At 40.1% G+C, this 27,223-nt stretch overlaps 1 protein-coding gene across 3 annotated transcripts in view; it reads right to left on the reverse strand.

The window, feature by feature from the left end:
- Positions 1-27,223, reverse strand: part of CENPI (centromere protein I) — an 80,481-nt gene that overhangs the window by 15,886 nt on the left and 37,372 nt on the right. For all 3 annotated transcript variants that reach the window (XM_072815229.1, XM_072815230.1, XM_072815232.1), the window contains exons 15-19: positions 19,925-20,019; positions 15,840-15,975; positions 14,829-14,953; positions 12,574-12,622; positions 11,960-12,178 (exon numbers count right to left, since the gene is read on the reverse strand). In XM_072815229.1, coding sequence (XP_072671330.1) covers positions 11,960-12,178; positions 12,574-12,622; positions 14,829-14,953; positions 15,840-15,975; positions 19,925-20,019 — 624 coding nt within the window. The remainder of the gene's footprint in view (positions 1-11,959; positions 12,179-12,573; positions 12,623-14,828; positions 14,954-15,839; positions 15,976-19,924; positions 20,020-27,223) is intronic.

Genomic DNA, 27,223 nt, shown 5'->3' on the forward strand with positions numbered 1-27,223 from the left:
CCCTATTTCAAAATACATAACAAAGCCTCAGTAATCACACAGTATGATACTTGTATGAAAACAGACACAAATGAAACAAAATAGAGCTCAGAAATTACAAGGATGCCAAGAATATACAATTGGGAAAGAGAGTTTCTTCCATAAATGGTGCTGGGAAAACTGGATGTCCACATGCAAAAGAATAAAATTGAACCCCTACCTTACACTACTCACAAAAATTAACTTGAAATAGATTAAAGACTTAAATGTAAAACCCAAAATTGTAGAACTCCTAGAAGAAAATATAGGGAAAAGGCTTCTCTGGACACTGGCCTTGGCAATCATTTCTTGGAAAAAGCACCAAAAGCAAAAATAGACAAGTGGGGTAACATCAAACTAAAAAGCTTTTTACAGGAAAAGAAAAAATCAGCAAAGTGAAAAATCAGCCATACTGAATAGGAAAAAAATATTTGCAAACCAAATATCTAATAAAGGGTGAATGTCCAACATACATAAGGAACTCCTACAACTCAACAGCAAAAAAAAACAAATAACCCAATTAAGAAATGGGCAGGGGAACTGAAGAGACATTTCTCCCAAGAAGACATCTAAATGGCCACCAGATACATGAAAAGATGACCAACATCAATAATCATCAGGGAAATGCAAATTCAAACCATAATGAGATTATCACCTTGCAATAGTTAAGATTAATTTCATCAAAAACAAATAATAACAAATGTTGGCGGAGGAGAGGAGGGGCAAGACGGCAGAAGAGTAGGGTCCCCAAATTACCTGTCCCACCAAATTACCTAGATAACCTTCAAATCACCCTTAAAATCTACGAATTTGGCCTGAGATTTAAAGAGAGAACAGCTGAAAAGCTACAGTGAGAAGAGTTCGTGCTTCTATCAAGGTAGGAAGACGGGGGGGGGGGGGGGGGGGGGGGGGGGGGGGGAATAAAGAAACAAAAGGCATCCATGGGGGAGGGGCCCCGCGAGGAGCCGGGTTGAGGCCGGGGCGAGTGCCCCCAGGACAGGAGAGCCCCGTCCTGGAGAAGCAGGAGCTGCACCAACCTTCCCGGGTGGAAAGGGGCTCGCAGGGAGTTAGAGCAGGACCCAGGAGGGACGGGATGCCCTCAGGCTCCCTGGGACACTAACAGACACCTGCTCCCCGGGGAGAGTGCACGGAGCTCCCTAAAGGGCTGCAGTGTGCACACATTGACCCGGGAGCAGCTCTGAGGGGCTCGGGCGGAGGCTCCGTGGAGAGGGGGCTGCGTGTCCCGGGAGCAGCTCGGAGGCGGCTCTGGCAGAGGAAGAGGCTCCATACGGAGGGGGCTGCGCGGCTCCGGGAGCAGCTCGGAGGGGCTCGGGCGGAGGCTCCGCGGAGAGGCAGCTGCTGGGCCGCGAGCGCGAATCCCACATTGCAGACCGGGAGCCCAGGGCACCGGGACACAGCCCAAGATCCGGCCTCCCCTGGGACAGGCAGGGGCCGGGAGGGCCCAGGACAGCAAGGACACTCCTGCCCCGAGCTGAGCAGATCAGCGGCCCCACACCGGAACCTCCAGGCCCCTTTGGACGGAGAGCTCCCTAGTTACTGCGGGGGCGGAATCCAGGTTTCCAGAACTGCCCCAGCCACTGGGGTTGTTCCTCCAGGGGCCTCACGGGGTAAACAACCCCCACTGAGCCCTGCACCAGGCAGGGGCAGAGCAGCTCCCCCAAGTGCTAACACCTGAAAATCAGCACAACATGCCCCTCCCCCAGAAGACCAGCTAGACGGACAAGTCCCAGGGGAAGTCAAGGGACTTAAAGTATAGAGAATCAGAAGATACTCCCCCGTTGTTTTTTTTTTCTTTTTGATTTCTGATTGCTTCCCCCACCCTTTTTTTCACCTTTCTTTCTTTTTCTTTCTCTTTTCCTTTTTTCCTTTTTTTCTTTTTTCTTTTTCTCTTTTCTTTCCTTCCTTCTCTCTCTCTTATTCTCCTTTTCCCAATACAACTTGTTTTTGGCCACTCTGCACTGAGCAAAATGACTAGAAGGAAAACCTCACCTCAAAAGAAAGAATCAGAAACAGTCCTCTCTCCCACAGAGTTACAAAATCTGGATTACAATTCAATGTCAGGAAGCCAATTCAGAAGCACTGAATGGAGCCACTGGTGGCTAGAAAAAAGCATAAAGGACTCAAGAGACTTCATGACTGCAGAATTTAGATCCAATCAGGGAGAAATTAAAAATCAATTGAATGAGATGCAATCCAAACTAGAAGTCCTAACTACGAGGGTTAACGAGGTGGAAGAACGAGTGAGTGACATAGAAGACAAGTTGATGGCAAAGAGGGAAACTGAGGAAAAAAGAGACAATTAAAAGACCATGAAGGCAGATTAAGGGAAATAAACGACAGCCTGAGGAAGAAAAACCTACGTTTAATTGGGGTTCCCGAGGGCGCCAAAAGGGACAGAGGGCCAGAATATGTATTTGAACAAATCCTAGCTGAAAACTTTCCTAATCTGGGAAGGGAAACAGGCATTCAGATCCAGGAAAGAGAGATCCCCCCCTAAAATCAATGAAAACCGTTCAACACCTCGACATTTAATAGTGAAGCCTGCAAATTCCAAAGATAAAGAGAAGATCCTTAAAGCAGCAAGAGAAAATAAATCCCTGACTTTTATGGGGAGGAATATTAGGGTAACAGCAGACTTCTCCACAGGGACCTGGCAGGCCAGAAAGGGCTGGCAGGATATATTCAGGGTCCTAAATGAGAAGAACATGCAACCAAGAATACTTTATCCAGCAAGGCTCTCATTCAAAATGGAAGGAGAGATAAAGAGCTTCCAAGACAGGCAGCAACTAAAAGAATATGTGACCTCCAAACCAGCTCTGCAAGAAATTTTAAGGGCGACGCTTAAAATTCCCCATTAAGAAGAAGTTCAGTGGAACAATCCACAAAAATAAGGACTGAATAGATATCATGATGACACTAAACTCATATCTTTCAATATTAACTCTGAACGTGAACAGGCTTAATGACCCCATCAAAAGGCACAGGGTTTCAGACTGGATAAAAAAGCAGGACCCATCTATTTGCTGTCTACAAGAGACTCATTTTAGACAGAAGGACACCTACAACCTGAAAATAAAAGGTTGGAGAACCATTTACCATTCGAATGGTCCTCAAAAGAAAGCAGGGGTAGCCATCCTTATATCAGATAAACTAAAATTTACCCCGAAGACTGTAGTGAGAGATGAAGAGGGACACTATCTCATACTTAAAGGATCTATCCAACAAGAGGACTTAACAATCTTCAATATATATGTCCCGAATGTGGAAGCTTCCAAATATTTAAACCAATTAATAACCAAAGTGAAGAAATACTTAGATAATAATACACTTATACTTGATGACTTCAATCTAGCTCTTTCTATACTCGATAGGTCTTCTAAGCACAACATCTCCAAAGAAACGAGAGCTTAAGATGATACACTGGACCAGATGGATTTCACAGATATCTACAGAACTTTACATCCAAACTCAACTGAATACACATTCTTCTCAAGTGCACATGGAACTTTCTCCAGAATAGACCACATACTGGGTCACAAATCGGGTCTGAACCGATACCAAAACATTGGGATCATCCCCTGCATATTCTCAGACCATAATGCCTTGAAATTAGAACTAAATCACAACAAGAAGTTGGGAAGGACCTCAAACACGTGGAGGTTAAGGACCATCCTGCTAAAAGATGAAAGGGTCAACCAGGAAATTAAGGAAGAATTAAAAAGATTCATGGAAACTAATGAGAATGAAGATACAACCGTTCAAAATCTTTGGGATGCAGCAAAAGCAGTCCTAAGGGGGGGAATACATCACAATACAAGCATCCATTCAAAAACTGGAAAGAACTCAAATACAAAAGCTAACCTTACACCTAAAGGAGCTAGAGAAAAACAGCAGATGGACCCTACGCCCAGCAGAAGAAGAGAGTTAATTAAAATTTGAGCAGAACTCAACGAAGTCGAGACCAGAAGAACTGTGGAACAGATCAACAGAACCAGGAGTCGGTTCTTTGAAAGAATTAATAAGAGATAAACCATTAGCCAGCCTTATTAAAAAGAAGAGAGAGAAGACTCAATTAATAAAATCATGAATGAGAAAGGAGAGATCACTACCAACACCAAGGAAATACGAACGATTTTAAAAACATATTATGAACAGCTATATGCCAATAAATTAGGCAATCTAGAAGAAATGGACGTATTCCTGGAAAGCCACAAACTACCAAAACTGGAACAGGAAGAAATAGAAAACCTGAACAGGCCAATAACCAGGGAGGAAATTGAAGCAGTCATCAAAAACCTCCCAAGACACAAGAGTCCAGGGCCAGATGGCTTCCCAGGGGAATTCTATCAAACGTTTAAAGAAGAAACCATACCTATTCTACTAAAGCTGTTTGGAAAGATAGAAAGAGATGGAGTACTTCCAAATTCGTTCTATGAGGCCAGCATCACCTTAATTCCAAAACCAGACAAAGACTCCACCAAAAAGGAGAATTACAGACCAATATCCCTGATGAACATGGATGCAAAAATTCTCAACAAGATACTAGCCAATAGGATCCAAGAGTACATTAAGAAAATTATTCACCATGACCAAGTAGGATTTATTCCCGGGACACAAGGCTGGTTCAACACTCGTAAAACAATCAATGTGATTCATCATATCAGCAAGAGAAAAACCAAGAACCATATGATACTCTTATTAGATGCAGAGAAAGCATTTGACAAAATACAGCATCCATTCCTGATCAAAACTCTTCAGAGATTCAGAATAGAGGGAACTTTCCTCGACATCTTAAAAGCCATCTACGAAAAGCCCACAGCAAATATCATTCTCAATGGGGAAGCACTGGGAGCCTTTCTCCTAAGATCAGGAACAAGACAGGGATGTCCACTCGCACCACTGCTATTCAACATAGTACTAAAAGTCCTAGCCTCAGCAATCAGACAACAAAAAGACATTAAAGGCATTCTAATTGGCAAAGAAGAAGTCAAACTCTCCCTCTTCACCGATGACATGATACTCTACAAAGAATACCCAAAAGCCTCCACCCCAAGATTGCTAGAACTCATACAACAATTTGGTAGCGTGGCAGGATACAAAATCAATGCCCAGAAATCAGTGGCATTTCTATACACTAACAATGAGACTGAAGAAAGAGAAATGAAGGAGTCAATCCCATTTACAATTGCACCAAAAAGCATAAGATACCTAGGAATAAACCTAACCAAAGAGGTAAAGGATCTATACCCTAAAAACTATAGAACACTTCTGAAAGAAATTGAGGAAGACCCAAAGATATGGAAAAATATTCCATGCTCATGGATTGGCAGAATTAATATTGTGAAAATGTCAATGTTACCCAGGGTAATTTACATGTTTAATGCAATCCCTATCAAAATACCATGGACTTTCTTCAGAGAGTTGGAACAAATAATCTTAACATTTGTGTGAAAGCAGAAAAGACCTTGAATAGCCAGGGGAATACTGAAAAAGAAAACCATAGCCGGGGGCATCACAATGACAGATTTCAGGCTGTACTACAAAGCTGTGGTCATCAAGACAGTGTGGTACTGGCACAAAAACAGACACATAGATCAATGGAACAGAATAGAGAATCCAGAAGTGGACCCTGAACTTTATGGTCAACTAATATTCGATAAAGGAGGAAAGACTATCCACTGGAAGAAAGACAGTCTCTTCAATAAATGGTGCTGGGAAAATTGGACATCCACATGCAGAAGAATGAAACTAGACCACTCTCTTTCACCATACACAAAGATAAACTCAAAATGGATGAAAGATCTAAATGTGAGACAAGATTCCATCAAAATCCTAGAGGAGAACACAGGCAACACCCTTTTTGAACTTGGCCACAGTAACTTCTTGCAAGATACATCCAGGAAGGCAAAAGAAACAAAAGCAAAAATGAACTATTGGGACTTCATCCAGATAAGAAGCTTTTGCACAGCAAAGGATACAGTCAACAAAACTCAAAGACAACCTACAGAATGGGAGAAGATATTTGCAAATGACCTATCAGATAAAGGCCTAGTTTCCAAGATCTATAAAGAACTTATTAAACTCAACACCAAAGAAACAAACAATCCAATCATAAAATGGGCAAAAGACATGAAGAGAAATCTCACAGAGGAAGACATAGACATGGCCAACATGCACATGAGAAAATGCTCTGCATCACTTGCCATCAGGGAAATACAAATCAAAACCACAATGACATACCCTCACACCAGTGAGAATGGGGAAAATTAACAAGGCAGGAAACAACAAATGTTGGAGAGGATGCGGAGAAAAGGGAACCCTCTTACACTGTTGGTGGGAATGTGAACTGGTGCAGCCACTCTGGAAAACTGTGTGGAGGTTCCTCAAGGAGTTAAAAATAGACCTGCCCTATGACCCAGCCATTGCACTGTTGGGGATTTACCCCAAAGATACAGATGCAATGAAACGCCAGGACACCTGCACCCCGATGTTTATAGCAGCAATGTCCACAATAGCCAAACTGTGGAAGGAGCCTCGGTGTCCATCGAAAGATGAATGGATAAAGAAGATGTGGTTTATGTATACAATGGAATATTACTCAGCCAGTAGAAACGACAAATACTCACCATTTGCTTCAACGTGGATGGAACTGGAGGGTATTATGCTGAGTGAAGTAAGTCAATCGGAGAAGGACAAACAGTGTATGTTCTCATTCATTTGGGGAATATAAATAATAGTGAAAGGGAATATAAGGGAAGGGAGAAGAAATGTGTGGGAAATATCAGAAAGGGAGACAGAACATAAAGACTCCTAACTCTGGGAAACGAACTAGGGGTGGTGGAAGGGGAGGAGGGCAGGGGCTGGGGATGAGTGGGTGACGGGCACTGAGGGGGACACTTGACGGGATGAGCACTGGTTGTTATTCTGTATGTTGGTAAATTGAGCACCAATAAAAAATTAATTTATTAAAAAAAACAAATGAATAAAAACAAAAAGAATGTAGAGAAAAGGTACCCTTGCATACTGTTATTAGGAATGTACATTGGTGCCTTGCTACGGAAAACAGTATGAAGATTCCTCAAAAAATTAAAAATAGAACTATCATATGATCCAACAATTCCACTTCTGGGGATACATCCAAAGGAATTGAAGTCAGGATCTTAAAGACCTATCTAAACTCACATGTTCACTACAGCATTATTCACAATAGCCAAGACAGGGAAGCAACCTAAATATCCATCAATAGATGAATGGATCAAGAAAATGTGGTATATACATACAATGGAATATTATACAGCCTTTATTGTTATTTTAAAGATTTTACTTATTTGTTCATGAAAGACACAGAGAGAGAGGCAGAGACACAGGCAGAGGGAGAAGCAGATTCCCTGCAAGGAGCCTGATGTGGCACTCGATCCCAATCATGCCCTGGGCCAAAGGCAGACGCTCAACCACTGAGCCACCCAGGTGTCCCTTATGCAGCCTTTAAAAAGAAAGAGATCCTGCCATTTATGACAACATGGATAAACCTGAAAGGAATTATGCTAGGTGAAATAAGTCAAACTCAGAAGGACAAATACTTCATGATACCACTTATATGTTGAATCTAAAATAATCAAACTCATAGAAGCTAAGAGCAGAATGGTAGTTGCCAGGGGCTGAGGAGACAGAGACATAGGAAATCATTTTTAAAAAGCACAAGAGACAAAAGAAAAAATTCATAAATTAAAAGTTCACCAAAATTAAAAATGTCCTTTAAGAGATCAATAAAAATTAAAAGATTGCCTACAGAATAGGAAACATTTGTAAATCATGTATCTGATAAGTAACTTGAAACTAAATATAGAAATGACTCTCAATGAGCCAATAACAATAAGGCAAATAACCTCATTTAAAAATGGGCAAAGTGTGGGACACCGGGTGCCTTAGCAGTTGAGCGTCTGCCTTCGGCTCAAGGCATGATCCCAGAGTCCCGGGATAGAGTCCCACATCGGGCTTCCTGCATGGAGCCTGCCTCTCCCTCTGCCTATGTCTCTGCCTCTCACTCTGTGTCTCTCATGAATAAATAAATAAAATCCTAAAAAAAGAATAACAAGTCTTGGGGAAGATACGGAGAAAATGGAACCCTTATACACCGTTGGTAGGAATGTAAAATGGTACAGCTACTTTGGAAAATAGTCTGAAGTTCCTCCAATAGTACCATATAATCCAGCATTCTCACCCCCAAGTATATCCCAAGAGAAATGAAAACATGTTCACACAAAACCTTGTACACAAATCTTTATGGAAGCACCATTCGTAACAGCCAAAAAGTGGAAATACCCCAAAAGTCCATCAACTAATGGATAAACAAAATGGAGCACATCTGTACTAAACAATACTATTTGGCAATAAAAACAAATGAAGTACTGATAGGTGCTCTGTCATAGATGAACCTTAAAAACATTATGCTAAGTGAAAGAAGCCAGTCACAAAATAACATATTGTATGAGTTCATTTTCATAAATTTCCAGAATAAGTGAATCTACTTAGATATAAATAGATTAGTTTTTTAAAGATTTTATTTATTCAACCACTAAGCCACCCAGGAACCCCTAAAAATAGATTAGTATTTGCAGGATGGGGGTGGGGAATGGGAAAACAGGAGTGACAGCCAAGGGGTGTAGGGTTTCTTTTTGGGATAATAAAAAACAATATAAAATATATTATGATGATGTACATCTCTGTGAATACACTAAAAGCCACTGAACTATATTTTAAATGTGTGAATTATACTGTATTTTAACTGTATCTTAATAAAGTTGTTTTAAAAAGACAAATTTTTAAAAAGCACCCATATCTTTTAAAGGTATATAATGAAGCATTTACAGCAAAATTGTATAACATTTGGTATTTGCTCCAAAATAATTGGGTGGGGTGAGAGGGTAAAACTGGGTGGGAGTAGAGACTGAGCTGGGTGATGGGTATGTGGGGGTTTATTGTACTATTCTCTCTACTTGTGTATGTTTGAAATTTACAACATAAAAAAAAGTTTTATAATAAAAAAAGTAACAAAGACCTAACTCTATGGTAAGGAATTCCAAAATCTCTGGTAAGGTAAGCCAGTATCTAGAAGATGAGAACCCAGATGGGTAAACCTAATTCTCAAAGTCCCTCTTGGCTTTTGCCAATTTGCCAATCCAGAGGAATCATCTGCAAAACTGAGCTGCACTTCCTTCAACTGGGTAAGGCAAGTGAAGTAAAAGCACCGGGTTTGCCAAAAGTGTGAATTCTTATAAACCATCCCCTACTTTACACTAGAAAACCTGTGGGCAAGAAAACACTGGATGGGAAAAACAAGAAGCAATAAAAATGGCTAGCTACCTAAAGAGAAGAGAAAAAGAAGGAGGAGAGGAGGATGGAAGCAAGATTTCAATAGTTTAGAATTTGGAATATGGTCAACCTGTTACATTTTCTATGAATGAAATTAAATTATAAAAAGCAACCTCTACAACATGAAAAGAAACTGAAACTGGGACGCCTGGGTGGCTCAGCAGTTGAGCATCTGCCTTCGGCTCGGAGCGTGATCTGGAGGTCCCAGGATCGAGTCCCACACTGGGCTTCCTGCATGGAGCCTGCTTCTCCCTCTGCCTATGTCTCTGCCTCTCTCTCTGTGTGTCTTTCATGAATAAATAAAATCTTAAAAAAAAGAAACTGAAACAAACATACCTAAAATATAGTACCAAAAATATAGTACATGCACTGTACAATTTTAGTAGGGTTTAGTCCAGAGAGAAAAAGGACTAAAATTATTTCAAGTTTCATCCAGTAGTCTCATTATTAACAGTAATATAAATAATATTGATTTGAAACAAGTTTTTATATATTATATGAATCAGACAAGTTACTATGGAAGTGAGAAAAAAGAAGAATATCAGAAAATCACTAAACTATACAGCTCTGAAATCCTTCTATGGACTTAAAAATGTAATTTTTACTCAAATGCTAAAATCAATCAATATGTTTTTGAAGGCCTACATAATACCTTTTTCACCATCTGGTCCCTGACTGCATTTCAAGACCTCATTTTCTATCATGCTACAGACTAGCCCAGTGGTTCTCAACCCTTATTGTATATCAAAATTGTATTTAAAAAGGAGATCCTGGATATCACTCTAGAATTATTAAATCAGAATCTCAGGGTGGGAGCAATCAAGGATGTATACTTTGGAAAAGCATTCTGGGTACTTCTCCTCAGGGTAGAATCCTTACTCAAGCCCTACAATTCTACTTCAGGTCCTCAAACATGACAAGTTCTAAATAGGGGCCAGCAAAACATAGCCCATGGCTCACACTCAACCCAATACCTGTTTCTGTAAATAAACTTTCACTAGAACACAACTCTGTCCATTTGTTTACCACTGTCTATGGCTACTTTCATGCTACACCGGCAAGGTTGAATAGTCTTGACACGGACAACATGGCATACAAAGCCTAAATCATAGTCTAATCCTCTAACAAAAAAATAATACTGTCCCCTGCTCTATCTTTGCATTTGTCTTCAAATATTGCTCCTGTCTTGGCAAGATCATGCTCATCATTCAAAACTCTGATTAGCATCACTTCTATAATGCCTGAATCAGGTTAGCACCCTCATACATTTTTTCATCATCCTCTGTACCTTCCCTGTATTACTCATCATTCTTTTTTTTTTAATTTTTTAAATTTTTATTTATTTATGATAGTCACAGAGAGAGAGAGAGAGAGAGAGAGAGAGAGAGGCAGAGACATAGGCAGAGGGAGAAGCAGGCTCCATGCACCGGGAGCCCGACGTGGGATTCGATCCCAGGTCTCCAGTATCGCGCCCTGGGCCCAAGGCAGGCGCCAAACCGCTGCGCCACCCAGGGATCCCTCATTCTTTTTTTTTTTAAGATTTTATTTATTTATTCATGAGAGACACGGGGGGGGGGCGGGGCAGAGACACAGGCAGAGGGAGAAGCAGGCTCCATGCAGGGAGCCTGACGTGGGACTCGATCCCAGGTCTCCAGGATCACTCCCTGGGCTGCAGGCGGCTCTAAACCACTGTGCCACCAGGGCTGCCCTCATCATTCTTTATTCTATTTAATGACTTCCACCTCAACTAGACTGTAAGCTCTATGAAGATAACACCTAGATGTGTCTTGTTCACCACAGTGCCTGGTTCATTGTGTGCACATATTAAGCAATTATTCAATGAATATCTCCCTATTCTGTACATTTCTTTTTCATTTTGTTAGATGCCTCAATGTTCTCATCTGTTGAGGGAATTCTGAATCTAGATTCTATCAGTGTATTTGTAATTCCATCATGTTCCATCATCCACATGTTTGATATGCACACCATTTGAATTCCTCAAGTCACTGATAAAGGAATGAAGTAACAAAGATCTAACACTGTGATAAGGAATGAAAATGACAAGGCTGAAGACCACACTCCCTCCCTTCCAGCATATTGATATCCATTAAAGCAGCAGTCTTTGGTGAAGATTCCAATTCTAATTATAATATTATCTATCCTACAGTCTTCCATCTTGTCTAAGAAGGATCTTATGAGAGCTTCTACTTCTCCACAGCCTTTCTTACCTGGTACCATTTCTACCCAAGCAGAACTGAATATGACTCCATCTTTCTCACAACTGTACCTTTTCTTATTTCACCTCACTGTATTGTATTAACATTTACAAGTCTGTACCCGCCACAAGCCCAAGCTCTTGGGAGGATAGAAGCTTACTTAAACTAACTGAACCCCCAAAACCTAGTACAATGCTCAAAATCTAGCTGACACTTAAAAAGGAATGACTGAACACGTCTTACAATTCAGACACACTAAATTTATGGCATTTCCCATTACTGCCATTACAGTATTCCTATATAAAATCTAGAAATCTTTTAAATGTCCTTACCTGTAGCAGAAAGGAAACAGCATAGCTCAATAGAGCAGGGTGATGAACTAAATTTAAACTGTTTTTATACTCTGCTACTCCAGTTTTTTCTAACACATCAGGGTCAATATAAAATCCTTTCTGGAAAGGTTTGGATGTCCACAGGCAACCAACCATGGCTGTCAAATAATGATTAAATTCTTGATAGGTCTTGCTGCTGAAATTGAACTCTGATTTTGTCTATTGAAAAAGAAAAAAAACATTATAATCTATTCTCCCTTTCTTTCTTACTCCCAATAGATCATATATATCCAAACTCAATTTTTAAATTTTTTATTGGAGTTCAATTTGTCAACATATAGCATATCAACCAGTGCTCATCCTGTCAGGTGCCCCCCTCAGTGCCCGTCACCCAGTCACCCCACCCACCTCCCTTTCCACTATCCCTTGTTTGTTTCCCAGAGTTAGGAATCTCTCATTTTTTGTCACCCTCACTGATATTTTCACTCATTTTCTCTCCTTTCCCCTTTATTCCCTTTCACTATTTTTTATATTCCCCAAATGATTGAGACCATATAATGCCAAACTCAATTTTTAAACAATGGTGATTTAACACAGAACTTAATCATCCATACCTTTTGTACCAACTCATTTTTCTTGGCAGCTGTCAAATTTTTACGATATCTAAAAGAAAGAACAATGAAATTTTGAACACTAAATGCTTTTGAAATGTAAACATAAACAAGTGTACATTTTAAATGTAATTATATGCAGATGTGCACATACACAAATACCCAGCTGTCTAGTTAAGGTTTTTATTCTTCTGTGCTACATTCTTCTCAAAGAATAAAAATTAATAGAGGTTCAAATAGAGTTACACATTTAAGATATGCACGTGACTGTATGTAAATTATGCCTGAATAAAAAAGAAAAAAACAATGAAGGAAATGCTTTTGATGTTTCATTATAAAAAAGTAATAGAGGGGATCCCTGGGTGGCTCAGCAGTTTGGTGCCTGCCTTCGGCCCAGGGCATGATCCTGGAGTCCAGGGATTGAGTCCCACGCCAGGCTCCCTGCACGGAGCCTGCTTCTCCCGCTGCCTGTATCTCTGCCTCTCTCTCCCTCTCTCTGTGTATCTCATGAATAAATAAATAAAATCTTTTAAAAAAAAAAGTAATAGAGGCTCAAGAACAGAAACTGATGGGATGCCTGGGTATCTCAATCAATTAAGCAACTGACTTCAGCTCAGGTCATGATCTCCGGGTACTGGGATCGAGCCCCACATAGAGCTCCCCACTCAAGGGGGAGTCTGCTTGTCCCTCTCCCTCTATCCTTCCTCCTCCCCTTGCTCGTGCTCTTTTTCTCGCTCAAATAAATAAATAAAACTTAAAAAAAGAGCAGTCACTGATTTAAAACATATTTTCTTAATGCAGAAAAAAGTACAGTAGAAAGGATAAAAGAGAAACTTACAAAATTTTTTTCTTGCCTAGGAAATATTTAATTAGTTTACAATCATTCTAACCTTGACATAATCCTACAAATTATGCCAAAAGGGTTTACAACTCTTATAGACTACAAAGGGTAATTTCAGCCTATAAGTGAAAGAACTAGAGAAGATCAGAAATAGTACTTACAGTTTCATATAACTGGCAATAGTTCCCCTAATCTCCCAGAAAATGTTCTTTTTATCAGACAAGCTAAGTAGACCTAAACTAGTTATCAGCCAAGGACTAATTTTTCTTTAAGACATAGCAATGAGAATGAACGATGCTGAGTGCACCAGTACCACTGCACAAAAGATTCTTTTTTTTAAGATTTTATTTATTTATTCAGAGAGACACAAAGAGAGAGGCAGAGACATAGGAAGAGGGAGGAAAAGCAAACTCCATGTAGAGAGCCTGATGTGGGACTCGATCCTGGGACTCCGGAATCACGCCCTGAGCCAAAGGCAGACGCTCAACCGCTGAGCTACCCAGGCATCCTGTACAAAAGGTTCTCTTTTTTGTATTTTTTATTAGAGTCTGTTTTGTCAACATATAGTTTAGCAGTCAGTGCTCATCCCGTCAAGTGCCCCCCTCAGTGCCCGTCACCCAGACACCCCATCCCCCCGCCAACCTCCCTTTCTACCACCCCTTGTGGTTTTGATTTGTATTTCCCTGATGGCAAGTGATGTGGAGCATTTTCTCATGTGCTTGTTGGCTATGAATATTTAATTTTTAAAAATTTTGAGTATAGCTGACATACAATGTGACATTAGTTTCAACTATGCAACACAGTGATTTGACAAGGCTATACATTATGCTATGCTCACTACATTAGCTATCATCTGTTATCACACAAAGCTATTATATCACTGACTATATTCCCTATGCTCTGCCCTTTATTCCCATTAATTATGAATTTTTTCTTATTTTTAATAGATATATTCTTTTCTTTTTAAAAGATTTTATTTATTTATTTGAGAGAGAGAGAGAGAATGAGGAGCAGGGAAGGGGCCAAGGCAGGGGAGAAGTAAACATCCTGCTGAGCAGGAAGCCTGGTGTGGGGCTCAATCCCAGGACCCTGGGATCATGACCTCAGCAGAAGGCAGATGCTTAACTGACTGATCCACCCAGACACCCCAACGATGAATTTTTTTAAATCCATATCCCCTACAGTGACATCTCAAAAACACAGTTAAAATAGTCCCATATGGGAAGGTCATTACCAAAAGAAAGACACATTCCCTATTTCCATAGGTTCTGGCAGAAAATAGAAATAGTTTTATTGTATTTAATATTTTATTACATTATATACAGTGTTTATTTTAGTGTATCTATAAGTTATTTATTATACAGTTGAAAAAGAAGTATGATATGTTAATTTATAAAACAGTAGAAATGCTTTGTACCTGTGCATGATATAACATAGCTGGTTCAGGATACTGGAATCTAGGCTGAGAAGAGCAGGATAGAAGATCCCCGGAGGAAATAATACCACCAATGGAAGGTTATAATTTATATATATGTCACACACCTTTCAGGAAGAATGATAACATCAGTATATAGATTATCCCCCAGAACCCCTCAACCAAGTTCACCCAAAGAATTATCAATAGAGAATAAGCAATAATAGAACCTAAGATTTGGACCTGCCTGATTCATAAATAGGTAGCCACAGCCTGCTTAAAAATGTACCTCTCTAATCATCAAACTTGCCATAGAGGATTATTTCTACAAGGTCACTACTAAAATATTCCATTTTTTTTTCTGGGACGAGATCTTCAAGTTGGGAAAAAAGGGGAAGGGAGCACTTCTACCTTAAGTCCTATTAATACTGATTTACCATATTAGCTGTCAACCTGCAAAACAAAAGAGCATGCTTCTATGTAATTATATAACAGAAAGACAATTAGTGCAGGGAGGAAGCCAGGAAAACTGAGATTAGTGGGAGCTTCAGTATAATACTTCTGTTCACATCAAATACTATAAAACAACCGAAGACCAGAATTACAGGTACTATGAGAAATAAGGCAGTTAAAAGGTAAAAGTTGAGAGCTAAAGAAACAACAGCATATTTTTGGGTTTTGCCAGGGGTTTGGGATGTACAATGAATGAGCAAAAAGTGATAGTGATGCTAGAGACAGACTTCTCTCTAGGGTCAGCATTCTTCAGGGGAATGTTTTTATTAAAGCAGTACCTGAACTCTTTACAAAAAGCATTTTGTTTCTCCACTTTATGAAGATCAGTTATTCAGGTAAGAATATGATCATTAACTTCACAATAAGTAGCTTATTTTAACTATGCTAATAAGGTCGAAACCCAACTAACAGTTGTACATAAAATTTAAATAATAGAGCAGTAACGCAGAGCAGTAAAGCAACAAAAATCTAAATAGGAAAAACAGGATATGTACTACCTACCTTCTCATAGAAATCCAAAATAAAGTGCAGCAAGAAAGTACTGTTGCTTTCCAAGCGCAATGCAGTAGTGGACAGCCACCCTACATAGTGAATCAGTTCAGACACAGAATTCATGGATCCACCTAAAGTTGTCTCTCTGCAATAAGAAACCATGACATTCAGATCCACATTTGCAAAAGTTGTCACAATTTCCAAGCTAAAGGTAAATATTACATAGCAAAAAGTTAAGGATTTCAGAAAACAATCAGTGCTCCAAAGTATAATTGACATTTTTTAAACCACAGTAATTAAAAATAAATAAATAAATAAATAAATAAACCACAGTAATTAGCCATAAAACTACACAGCCCTCCAGGGAATCATTAACATCAACTCACAGAACATCCTCAGCAACCACTCTACTAAATAAATACCAGAGAAATAAAGGATTAAGCTCCAGACAGACTAGATAATATTACCAATGTCCAGGAATCACAGCATTTAGCAAATTAGTTTCTAAGTGTAGAAATCAAGACCCAGTTTTACCTGAATTCCAGAGCTAAAATTCTATTTAAAATATTTTTACTTTAACTGGAACTCATTTCAATCCTAAAACTCAATTACTCTAATTTTGGGGATCTTTCTATCTTCCACTAAAAACCACACTGTGTATATCTTATATTCTTCCCAAATCAATGAACTGTGTCTCTTTAAATCACACACGGGTATAATTGGTTCAATTCATCCACCTACTTAACCCTGTTCTTCAAACCACTGTTGAGTGGATTAGGAAAAGACCTAGAAATGTGATTTCATAGCTTTACTCTCTGATTTAGGTAGCCAACAATGGTTATGCACAAGAAATAAAGAACAGCATATAGTTATAAAGCCTAAGAAATGATGATGACTTACCACTACCCACCACTATGATGGCTCAGTGCCAGAGTCAGCAGGGAAATATTAGGAGACCATTCACGTAGGTGGGCATCCATATATTCAGTTGGCCATTTGCAAACTATGTTTTAACTATGATTTTTGGCAGCACCTGGCAAATGTGTCTGAAATAATTTGAACAATGATGACTGCTCAGAACAGCATCCTTCGAAGTCTCTCCACAGGACACCAGAGGCATTTTAGATGAAACAATTCACTACTCAGGATTTCTTCCTATTCCTACAGTAATACAATGATCATCCTTGGCTCCCACCTACTAAATAAGGGTAGCACTCTCTTCCCAATCACAGTGCCAACCAAAAATGCCCAATGAAGAACCATTGCTGAGAATGGCTCCCTAATCTTCTCTCCTTGTGATCTACAATTTACTCCCTCTTTGACAGTCATGTGGCATATGGTCATATGAGAGGGACATGGCATTACATCCACATCTCCTAAATAAAAAAAGTTACTGAGAACATAAGAACTGTATTATAGACAGAAGCTCTTCCTGTCCATGGGTCCTGTCCCATTGTTTTAATAAAACCACCATTTTGCACCCAAAAAAGTCCTGTATAATGCCAAATGGTATTATGACATTAAAGTTACCTGCATTTATGTCCATTTGTTTAAGAATTTTAGAAAACAAAGTTCCTTTTAAAATGCCTCCCAAGGGTGCCTGGGTTGGCTCAGTGGTTGAGCCTTTGGCTCAGGGTGTGATTCTGGAGTCCCGGGATCGAATCCCAGGATGGAGTCCCACATGGGGCTCCCTGCTTGGAGCCTGCTTCTCCCTCTGCCTATGTTTCTGCTTCTCTCTCTGTGTCTCTCATGAATAAATAAATAAAATGTTAAAAAAATAAAATAAATACATAAATATATAAATAATAAAAAAATAAAAAATAAAATAAAATAAAATAAAATAAAATGCCTCCCAAGATTTATGGCTTTTAAAAAGGCTCCTAGGATATTTAGAAATATAGAAATTGTAAGGCTCCTATATCAGGGTGTGTTAAGACTTACATTGCAAATTGGTCGAAAATTATAAACACAACATAGTATCCTTAATAAAATTGAAGTGTTTGAAGAGGTTAAACATTTAATTTCTTCATGATTGTGGTTCTCAAACTTTAGCTAGCACCAAAATTACGAAAGCATTTGTTAAAACATAGATTACTAGGCCCTACCTCCAGAGTTTACTTCAGCAGATCTAGGGTAAGGCCTGAGACTTTCTGTCTCTAACAAGGTCCCAATAATGCTGATGTTACTGGTTCAGGGACCTTACTTTGAGAAGCACAGCCTTATAAGATGCTTTCACTACTCATAATGCTCTATTTCCTTCTAAAAGTGACCAGACAGGGGCACATGGGTGGCTCAGTCCGTTAAGTACCTGCCTTCAGCTCAGGTCATGATCCTGGAGTACTGGGATTAAGCCCCCTGTCAGGTTGCCTGCTCAGTGGGGAGTCTGCTTCTCCTTTTCCCTCTGCTCCTCATCCCCCATGGCTCATACTCTCTCTCATTTGCTCATGTTCTCAAATAAATAAAAATCTTTAAATTTTTTTTTATTTTTTAAAAATTAAAAAAATAAAAGTGACCAGACATACACAAGATATGGACACACTGCAATAATGAATATGAAGAACTAAAAACAATTTCCAAGCAACTCTCAAGAAGCTTCTATTCAGGGATCCCTGGGTGGCGCAGCGGTTTGGCGCCTGCCTTTGGCCCAGGGCGCGATCCTGGAGACCCGGATCGAATCCCACATCGGGCTCCCGGTACATGGAGCCTGCTTCTCCCTCTGCCTGTGTCTCTGCCTCTCTCTCTCTCTCTGTGACTATCATGAATAAATAAATAAAATCTTTAAAAAAAAAAAAGAAGCTTCTATTCATCATGCTCTTCTCAAAGTAGAAGATCACTATAGGGATAAGAACACATAAAAAGGTAGGAGGTAATCTAACCAAGCTAACCACCAAACTACATACAACTGAAGCTAAGGGATCCTTACACTTTAAAGTAAGACTATGACTGATTAACATAGGGAATTTGAGGGGCGCCTGGGTGGCTCAGCGATTGAGCATCTGCCTTTGGCTCAGGGCGTGATCCCGGGAATCGGGATCGAATCCCGCATTGGGCTCCCTGTGAGGAGCTTGCTTCTCCCTCTGCCTATGTATGTCTCTGCCTTTCTCTGCGTCTCTCATGAATAAATAAAATATTTAATAGAAAAATAAAAAAAATAAAGAGACGTGAGATTTTAAAAAATATATAGGGAATTTGCTGATTAGATATTTGAAGATATTAAGAACTATTTATTTTTTATAAGTCAGATAGAGAAAGACAACATATGATATCACTTATATGTGGAAAAACAAAACAAATGAATAAAGAAACAAAAAAAACCCAACAGATTGATAAATACAGAGAACGAACTGATGGCTGGCAGAAGAGATGTAGGTGTAGGGTTGGGGAGGGAGGCAAAACAGGTGAAGGGCATTAAGAGATATAACTTCAAGTTATAAAATAAGTCACAGGGATGAAAAGTAAAGCATAGGAAATACAGTCAATATTATAGCAGTAACTTTTTATGGTAACGGATGGTAACTACATTTTTCATGGTAAGTACTATGTAATATATAGAATTGTCAAATCACTATGGCATACACTAATATAATATTGCACATCAACTATATTTCAATTAAAATATTTTTAAGGGGCATCTGGGTGGCTCAGTCAGTTAAGCACCTGACTTCAGCTCAGGTCATGATCCTTGGGGTCCTGGGATCAAGCCCTGAGTCAGGCTCAGTGGGAAGTCTGCCTCTCCCACTCCCTCTGCCCCTCTCCCCACTCATTCTCTCTCTCTCTCTCTCTCTCAAATAAATAAAATCTTTGGGACACCTGGGTGGTTCAGTGGTTGAGTGTCTGCCTTTGGCTCAGGTCATGATCCTGGGATCCTGGGATCCAGTCCTGCATTGGGCTCTTCACAATGAGCCTGCTTCTCCCTCTGCCTACCACTCCCCCTGCTTGTGCATTCTGTCAAATAAATAAATAAAATCCTTACAAAAATTTTTTTTTTTAGAAAACCATAACTAAGCATTTACAAAAAGGTCTCATGCCACACTATTAACCTCTATAGGAAAAATTTTTGTACAGATCATCTCTTGTGGAGTGCTATAACTCACAGAGGACTGTTCATCACAGGTTTCATGTGAATGTCCACAGAAAGCCACAACAGCCAATTCTGCAGCAGTTCCTTCAGACTCTGGAGAACACTACTCTGCGAAAGCAAAACAAAACAAAAAAAAATCATTCACAAAATCATTCACACACTTTAGTGTTGAGAACTAAAAAATTAAACCAGAAGTTTAGAGGTGGAAGGGACCATGGAGATGACTGCATCCAGCTATTGGGTTTTATATCAGAACACAATAGCCGCTACTCCAGCCTGATCAATCTCCAAGAGACAAATGAATTTGAGTTCAAGTTTATTTTGACATTTTCTCTACAAGACTGCCCCAGCTTATCAGCCCGGAAACAGACTCTTGTTTTTCTAAATGACATTCATTTAGAACATATATTACATCTTCAAATACAGTATCACCCACTCCTTACTGTCTCCCCTCAGAGATCCTTTGAAGTTGCTAAAGAAATGAGTTCCCTATCCTTTTCACCTGTGTCACAACTACATTTTGCTCCCATTTTGAAGGTCAAAAATTTATCTTACCTTCCATAAGTATAGAAAACAAACAATTTTATTCTTTCCTTTCTCAGGCTTTGGCTTCATTTCTAAGGGCCTCAGTTTTGACACAGGTGTGCCCAGAGAGGACTGAGAGCACTGAGGAGGGGCACTTGACGGGATGAGCACTGGGTAATAAGCTATATGTTGGCAAATTGAACTCCAATAAAAAAATAAAATAAATTTAAAAAAGATACTGCCCTGTATCCAATCTTATCTCCTGAAGCCAAATAAGCTTCTTCTCTTTCCATGGGACAATCAATCAATTATTTGAAGGGGACCACAAAATCATAGTCTGTTTTCCTCCAGGCAAAAATATCCCCACTTCCTTTAACATACCAAGCTAGAAATCTTAAAGTCATCTTGTGTCCTTCATGCTTTACTTCATCACCAATTCCTATCATTTTTTTCTTTTCAAAATATCCAACTTTTCCATTTCCTTCCAATCCCACTGTAACTACCTTAGCCCAGGCCTTCAAATCTCTGAGATTACTTTATTCTCCTAGTCGGTCTTCTCTGGTCTCATCTCCCAGACCCCAATTCTTTCTCCATGGCTGCCAGATCCTTGTTATTTAAGTACTCTACCCGTTATAGCCATCTTCCCTCAAAGAATTGTGTACGGCAAAAGAATACCAGTATGTAACAAGGTCATAAAAAATGTTCAAAATTTCCTTTCGTCCAGTAACTTCGTTCCTGGAAATGCATGCCAAGAGAATAAAGAAATCTGTATTATGAAGATGATCAATATAGTTATCTATTCCTACAAAGACACAAATTAGAAATAACAGGGATGCCTGGGTGGCTCAGTGGTGGAGCATCTGCCTTTGACTCAGGGATGGTCCCAGCGTCCAGGATTGAGTCCCACATTGGGCTCCTGTGGAGAGCCTGCTTCTCCCTCCACCTGTTTCTGCCTCCTTTCTCTCTCTCTCATGAATAAATAAAATCTTTAAAAAAAGATTAGAAATAATAGAAAAAAATTTAATTGTAGTATAACATCTATAGACTATGACTAGATATTTCACTATGACTACATTTGACTAACTTTATATTCTGATCTATAAATTTATGTCCACTGTTTTGTTATTATACAGGGAACACAAATCAATATGGACAAAAATTAGAAAATTAACATGCCACAATGAGAATTGCATTGTTACAGTAGATTTGTGGGATTTTCTCATTCAAAATTCAATGATAAAGGTTGTTTACTGATAGACACAATTGGCTAAACACTGAAAAGGTGAAAATATTTTTAATAGATTTCTAAAAATATTAATTATTACATTAAGCTGGATATCAAGCTATATAATAGCTAAGGTAATAATAAGTTATTAAAAGCCTCATAAACTATACTCCAGGTTCTCTACAGATCATGTAAATCTTTGGCTTTTTCTTTAAAGATTTTATTTAATTATTGATTTGAGAGGGAAAGAGAGAGATGGAAAGCACAAAGGGATAAATAAAGGGAGAAGCTAACTTGCCACTGAGTAGGGAGCCTAAATCAAGGCTCGATCTCAGGACCCCAGGATCACACACACCCTGAGCTAAAAGCAGATGCCCAACCCACTGAGCAACCCTGATACCCCAATCTTTTGCAATTTAAAAGCTTCATAAAAGGATGCCTGGGTAGCTCAGCGGTAGAGCATCTGCCTTTGGCTCAGGGCATGATCCCGGAGTTCCAGGATCGAGTCCCACATCAGGCATTCTGCATGAAGCCTGCTTCTCCCTCTGCCTCTCTCTCTCTCTCTGTGTGTCTCTCATGAATAAATAAACAAAATATTTTTTAAAAGGAGGCGGGGCAAGATGGCAGAAGAGTAAGGTCTCCAAGTCACCTGTCCCCACCAAATTACCTAGATAACCTTCAAATCATCCTGAAAACCTACAAATTCGACTTGAGATTTATTTTTCTAAAGATTTTATTTATTTATTCTTGAGAGACACACACAGAGAGAGAGGCAGAGACACAGGCAGAGGGAGAAGCGGGCTCCATGCAGGGAGGCTGACGTGGGACGCGATCCCAGATCTCCAGGATCAGGCCCGGACTGAAGGCGGCGCTAAACCGCTGAGCCACCTAGGCTACCCTTCGGCTTGAGATTTAAAGAAAGAACAGCTGGAATGGCACAGTGAGAAGAATTCACGCTTCTATCAAGATAGGAAGACGGGAAAAAAGAAATAAAGAAACAAAAGGCATCCAAGGGGGAGGGGCCCTGCGAGGAGCGGGGCTAGGGCCGGGGCAAGAGCCCCCAGGACAGGAAAGCCCCAAGAAAGCCCCGTCCAGGAGAATCAGAGGCTTCACCAATCCTCCCGGACAGAAATGCACTCGCAGGGAGTTAGAGCAGGATCCCAGGAGGGGCGGGGACACTCAGGCTCCCAGGGACACTAACAGAGCACCTGTGCCCCGGGGGAGAGCAAGACACACACCGAGGCTGAGCTCCTCAAGGGCTGCAGTGCGCCCACTGCTGGGCCCGGGAGCAGTTCGGAGGGGCTCCGGCGGAGGCTCCACGGAGAGGGGGCTTCCCGGCCGGGAGCGCAAATCCAACAGCGCAGCAAGGACATTCCAGCCGCCAGGCCGCCCGAACTGAGCAGATGAGCGGACCACGCCCCTGGAGCATCCAGGCCCCTGCAGACTGCGAGCTCTGTAGTTACTCCGGGAGCTGACTCCAGGCCAGGAGACCTGGCCGCTGCCACTGTTGTTGTTCCTTCTGGGGACTCCCAGGATAAACAACACCCACTGAGCCTCACAGTGGCCTCACAGGATAAATAGGCTAAACAACTTTCACTGAGCCCTGCACCAGGCTGGGTGCTAAGCAGCTCCCCCAAGTGCTGACACCTGAAAATCAGCACAGCAGGCCCCTCCCACAGAAGACCAGCTAGACCGACAGGGGAAAAACAAAATATTGACCAAGCAGCACCGGAAAGTTCCAGGGGAAGTGGAAGGATTTACAGTATAAAGAATCAGAGGATACTCCCCCTTGTTTTTTTATTTCTGTGTGCTTCCTCCCCCACCCTATTTTTTCTTCTCTTCTTTTTTTTTCCTAGAAGGAAAAACTCACCTCAAAAGAAAGAATCAGAAACAGTCCTCTCTCCCACAGAGTTACAAAATTTGGATTACAATTCAATGTCAGAAAGCCAATTCAGAAGCACAAACTACCAAAACTGGAACAGGAAGAAACAGAAAACCTGAACAGGCTGATAACCAGGGAGGAAACTGAAGCAGTCATCAAAAACCTATAAAGCTACTGGTGGCTCTAGAAAAAAGCATAAAGGACTCAAGAGACTTCATGACTGCAGAATTTAGATCTAATCAGGCAGAAATTAAAAATCAATTAACTGAGATGCAATCCAAACTAGAGGTCCTAATACCGAGGGTTAACGAAGTAGAAGAACGAGTGAGTGACATAGAAGACAAGTTGATGGCAAAGAGGGAAACTGAGGAAAAAAGAGAAAAAACAAACGATCATGAGGATAGATTAAGGGAAATAAATGACAGCCTGAAGAAGAAAAATCTACGTTTAATTGGGGTACCCGAGGGCGCCAAAAGGGACAGAGGTCCAGAATATGGATTTGAGTAAATCGTAGATGAAAACGTTCCTAATCTGGGAAGGGAAACAGCCATTCAGATCCAGGAAATAAAGAGATCCCCCCTATAATCAATAAAAACCGCTCAACACCTCGACATTTAATAGTGAAGCTAGCAAATTCCAAAGATAAAGAGAAGATCCTTAAAGCAGCAAGAGACAAGAAATCTCTAACTTTTATGGAGAGAAGCATTAGGATTACAGCAGACCTCTCCACAGAGCCCTGGCAGGCCAGAAAGGGCTGGCAGGATATATTCAGGGTCCTAAATGAGAAGAACATGCAACCAAGAATACTTTATCCAGCAAGGCTCTCATTCAAAATGGAAGGAGTGATAAAGAGCTCCAAGATAGGCAGGACTGAAAGAATATGTGACCACCAAACCAGCTCTGCAAGAAATTTTAAGAGGGACTATTAAAATTCCTCTTTAAGAGGAAGTCCAATGGAACAATCCACAAAAACAGGAACTGAATAGGTATCATGATGACACTAAACTCATACCTTTTAATAGTAACTCTGAACGTGAACGAGCTTAATGACCCCCTCAAAAGGCGCAGGGTTTCAGACTGGATAAAAAAGCAGGACCCATCTATTTGCTGTCTACAAGAGACTCATTTTAGACAGAAGGACACCTACAGCCTGAAAATAAAAGGTTGGAGAACCATTTACCATTCAAATGGTCATCAAAAGAAAGCAGGGGTAGTAGCCATCCTTATATCAGATAAACTAAAGTTTATTCCGAAGACTAGCGAGAGATGAAGAGGGACACTAAGGATCTATCCAACAAGAGGACTTAACAATCATTAATATATATGTCCCGAATGTGGGAGCTGCCAAATATATCAATCAATTAATAACCAAAGTTAAGACTTACTTAGATAATAATACACTGATACTTGGTGACTTCAATGTAGCACTTTCTACAATCGATCAATCGTCTTCTAAGCACAACATCACCAAAGAAAACAAGAGCTTTAAATGATACACTAGACCAGACTGATTTCACAGATATCTACAGAACTTCACATCCAAATGCAACTGAATACACATTCTTCTCAAGTGCACATCGAACTTTCTCCAGAAGAGACCACATACTGGGTCACAAATCAGGTCTTAACCAATACCAAAAGACTGGGATCATTCCCTGCGTATTCTCAGACCATAATGCTTTGAAATTAGAACTAAATCACAAGAAGAAGTTTGGAAGGATTTCAAACACGTGGAGGTTAAGGACCATCCTGCTAAAAGATGAAAGGGTCAATAAGGAAATTAAAGAAGAATTAAAAAGATTCATGGAAAGTAATGAGAATGAAGATACAACCATTCAAAATCTTTGGGATACAGCAAAAGCAGTCCTGAGGGGAAAATACATCGCAATACAAGCAGCCATCCAAAAACTGGAAAGAACTCAAATACAAAAGCTAACCTTACACCTAAAGGAGCTAAAGAAAAAACAGCAAATAGATCCTACACCCAGCAGAAGAGAGTTAATAAAGATTCGAGCAGAACTCAATGAAATAGAGACCAGAAGAACTGTGAAACAGATAAAAAAAACCAGGAGTTGGTTCTTTGAAAGAATAAGATAGATAAATCATTAGCCAGCCTTATTAAAAAGAAGAGAGAGAAGACTCAAATTAATAAAATCATGATGAGAAAGGAGAGATCACTACCAACACCAAGAAAATACAAACAATTTTAAAAACATTATGAGCCGCTATACGCCAATAAATTAGGCAATCTAGAAGAAATGGACACATTCCTGGAAAAACACAAACTACCAAAACTGGAACAGGAAGAAATAGAAAACCTGAACAGGCCGATAACCAGGGAGGAAATTGAAGCAGTCATCAAAAACCTCCCAAGACGCAAAAGTCCAAGGCCAGATGGCTTCCCTGGGGAATTCTATCAAACGTTTAAAGAAGACTATACCTATTCTACTAAAGCTGTTTGGAAAGATAGAAAGAGACGGAATACTTCCAAACTCATTTTATGAGGCCCAGCATCACCTTAATTCCAAAACCAGACAACGACGCCACCAAAAAGGAGAATTATAGACCAATATCCCTGATGAACATGGATGCAAAAATTCTCCATAAGATACTAGCCAATAGGATAGAACAATACGTTAAGAAGATTATTCACCATGACCAAGTAGGATTTATCCCTGGGATGCAAGGCTGGTTCAACACTCGTAAAGCAATCAATGTGACTGATCATATCAGCAAGAGAAAAAACAAGAACCACATGATCCTCTCAACAGATGCCAAGAAAGCATTTGACAAAATACAGCTTTCATTCCTCATCAAAACTCTTCAGAGTGTAGGGATAGAGGGAACATTCCTCAACATCTCAAAAGCCATCTATGAAAAGCACACAGCAAATATCATTCTCAATGGGGAAGCACTGGGAGCCTTTCCCCTAAGATCAGGAACCAGAAAGGGATGGCCACTCTCCCCACTGTTATTCAACATAGTACTAGAAGCCCTAGCCTCGGCAATCAGACAACAAAAAAGAAAAAAAAAAGGCATTCAAATTGGCAAAGAAGTCAAACTCTCCCTCTTCACCGATGACATGATACTCTACATAGAAAACCCAAAAGTCCAAAAAAAAAAAAAAAAAAGAAAAGAAAACCCAAAAGCCTCCACCCCAAGATTGCTAGAACTCATACAGCAATTTGGCAGTGTGGCAGGATACAAAATCAACGCCCAGAAGTCAGTGGCATTTCTATACACTAACAATGAGACTGAAGAAAGAGAAATGAAGGAGTCAATCCCATTTACATTGCACCCAAAAGCATAAGATACCTAGGAATAAACCTAACCAAAGAGGTAAAGGATCTATACCCTAAAAACTATAGAACACTTCTGAAAGAAACTGAGGAAGACACAAAGAGATGGAAAAATATTTCATGCTCATGGATTGGCAGAATTTTTTTTTTTTTTTTTTTTTTTTTTTTAAAAATTTTTTTAAATTTTTTATTTATTTATGATAGTCACAGAGAGAGAGAGAGAGAGAGAGAGAGAGGCAGAGACACAGGCAGAGGGAGAAGCAGGCTCCATGCACCGGGAGCCCGATGTGGGATTCGATCCCGGGTCTCCAGGATCGCGCCCTGGGCCAAAGGCAGGCACCAAACCGCTGCGCCACCCAGGGATCCCGGATTGGCAGAATT

The sequence above is a fragment of the Canis lupus genome, chromosome X (assembly GCF_048164855.1).
Source record: "Canis lupus baileyi chromosome X, mCanLup2.hap1, whole genome shotgun sequence".
Classification (NCBI taxonomy): Eukaryota; Metazoa; Chordata; class Mammalia; order Carnivora; family Canidae; genus Canis; species Canis lupus.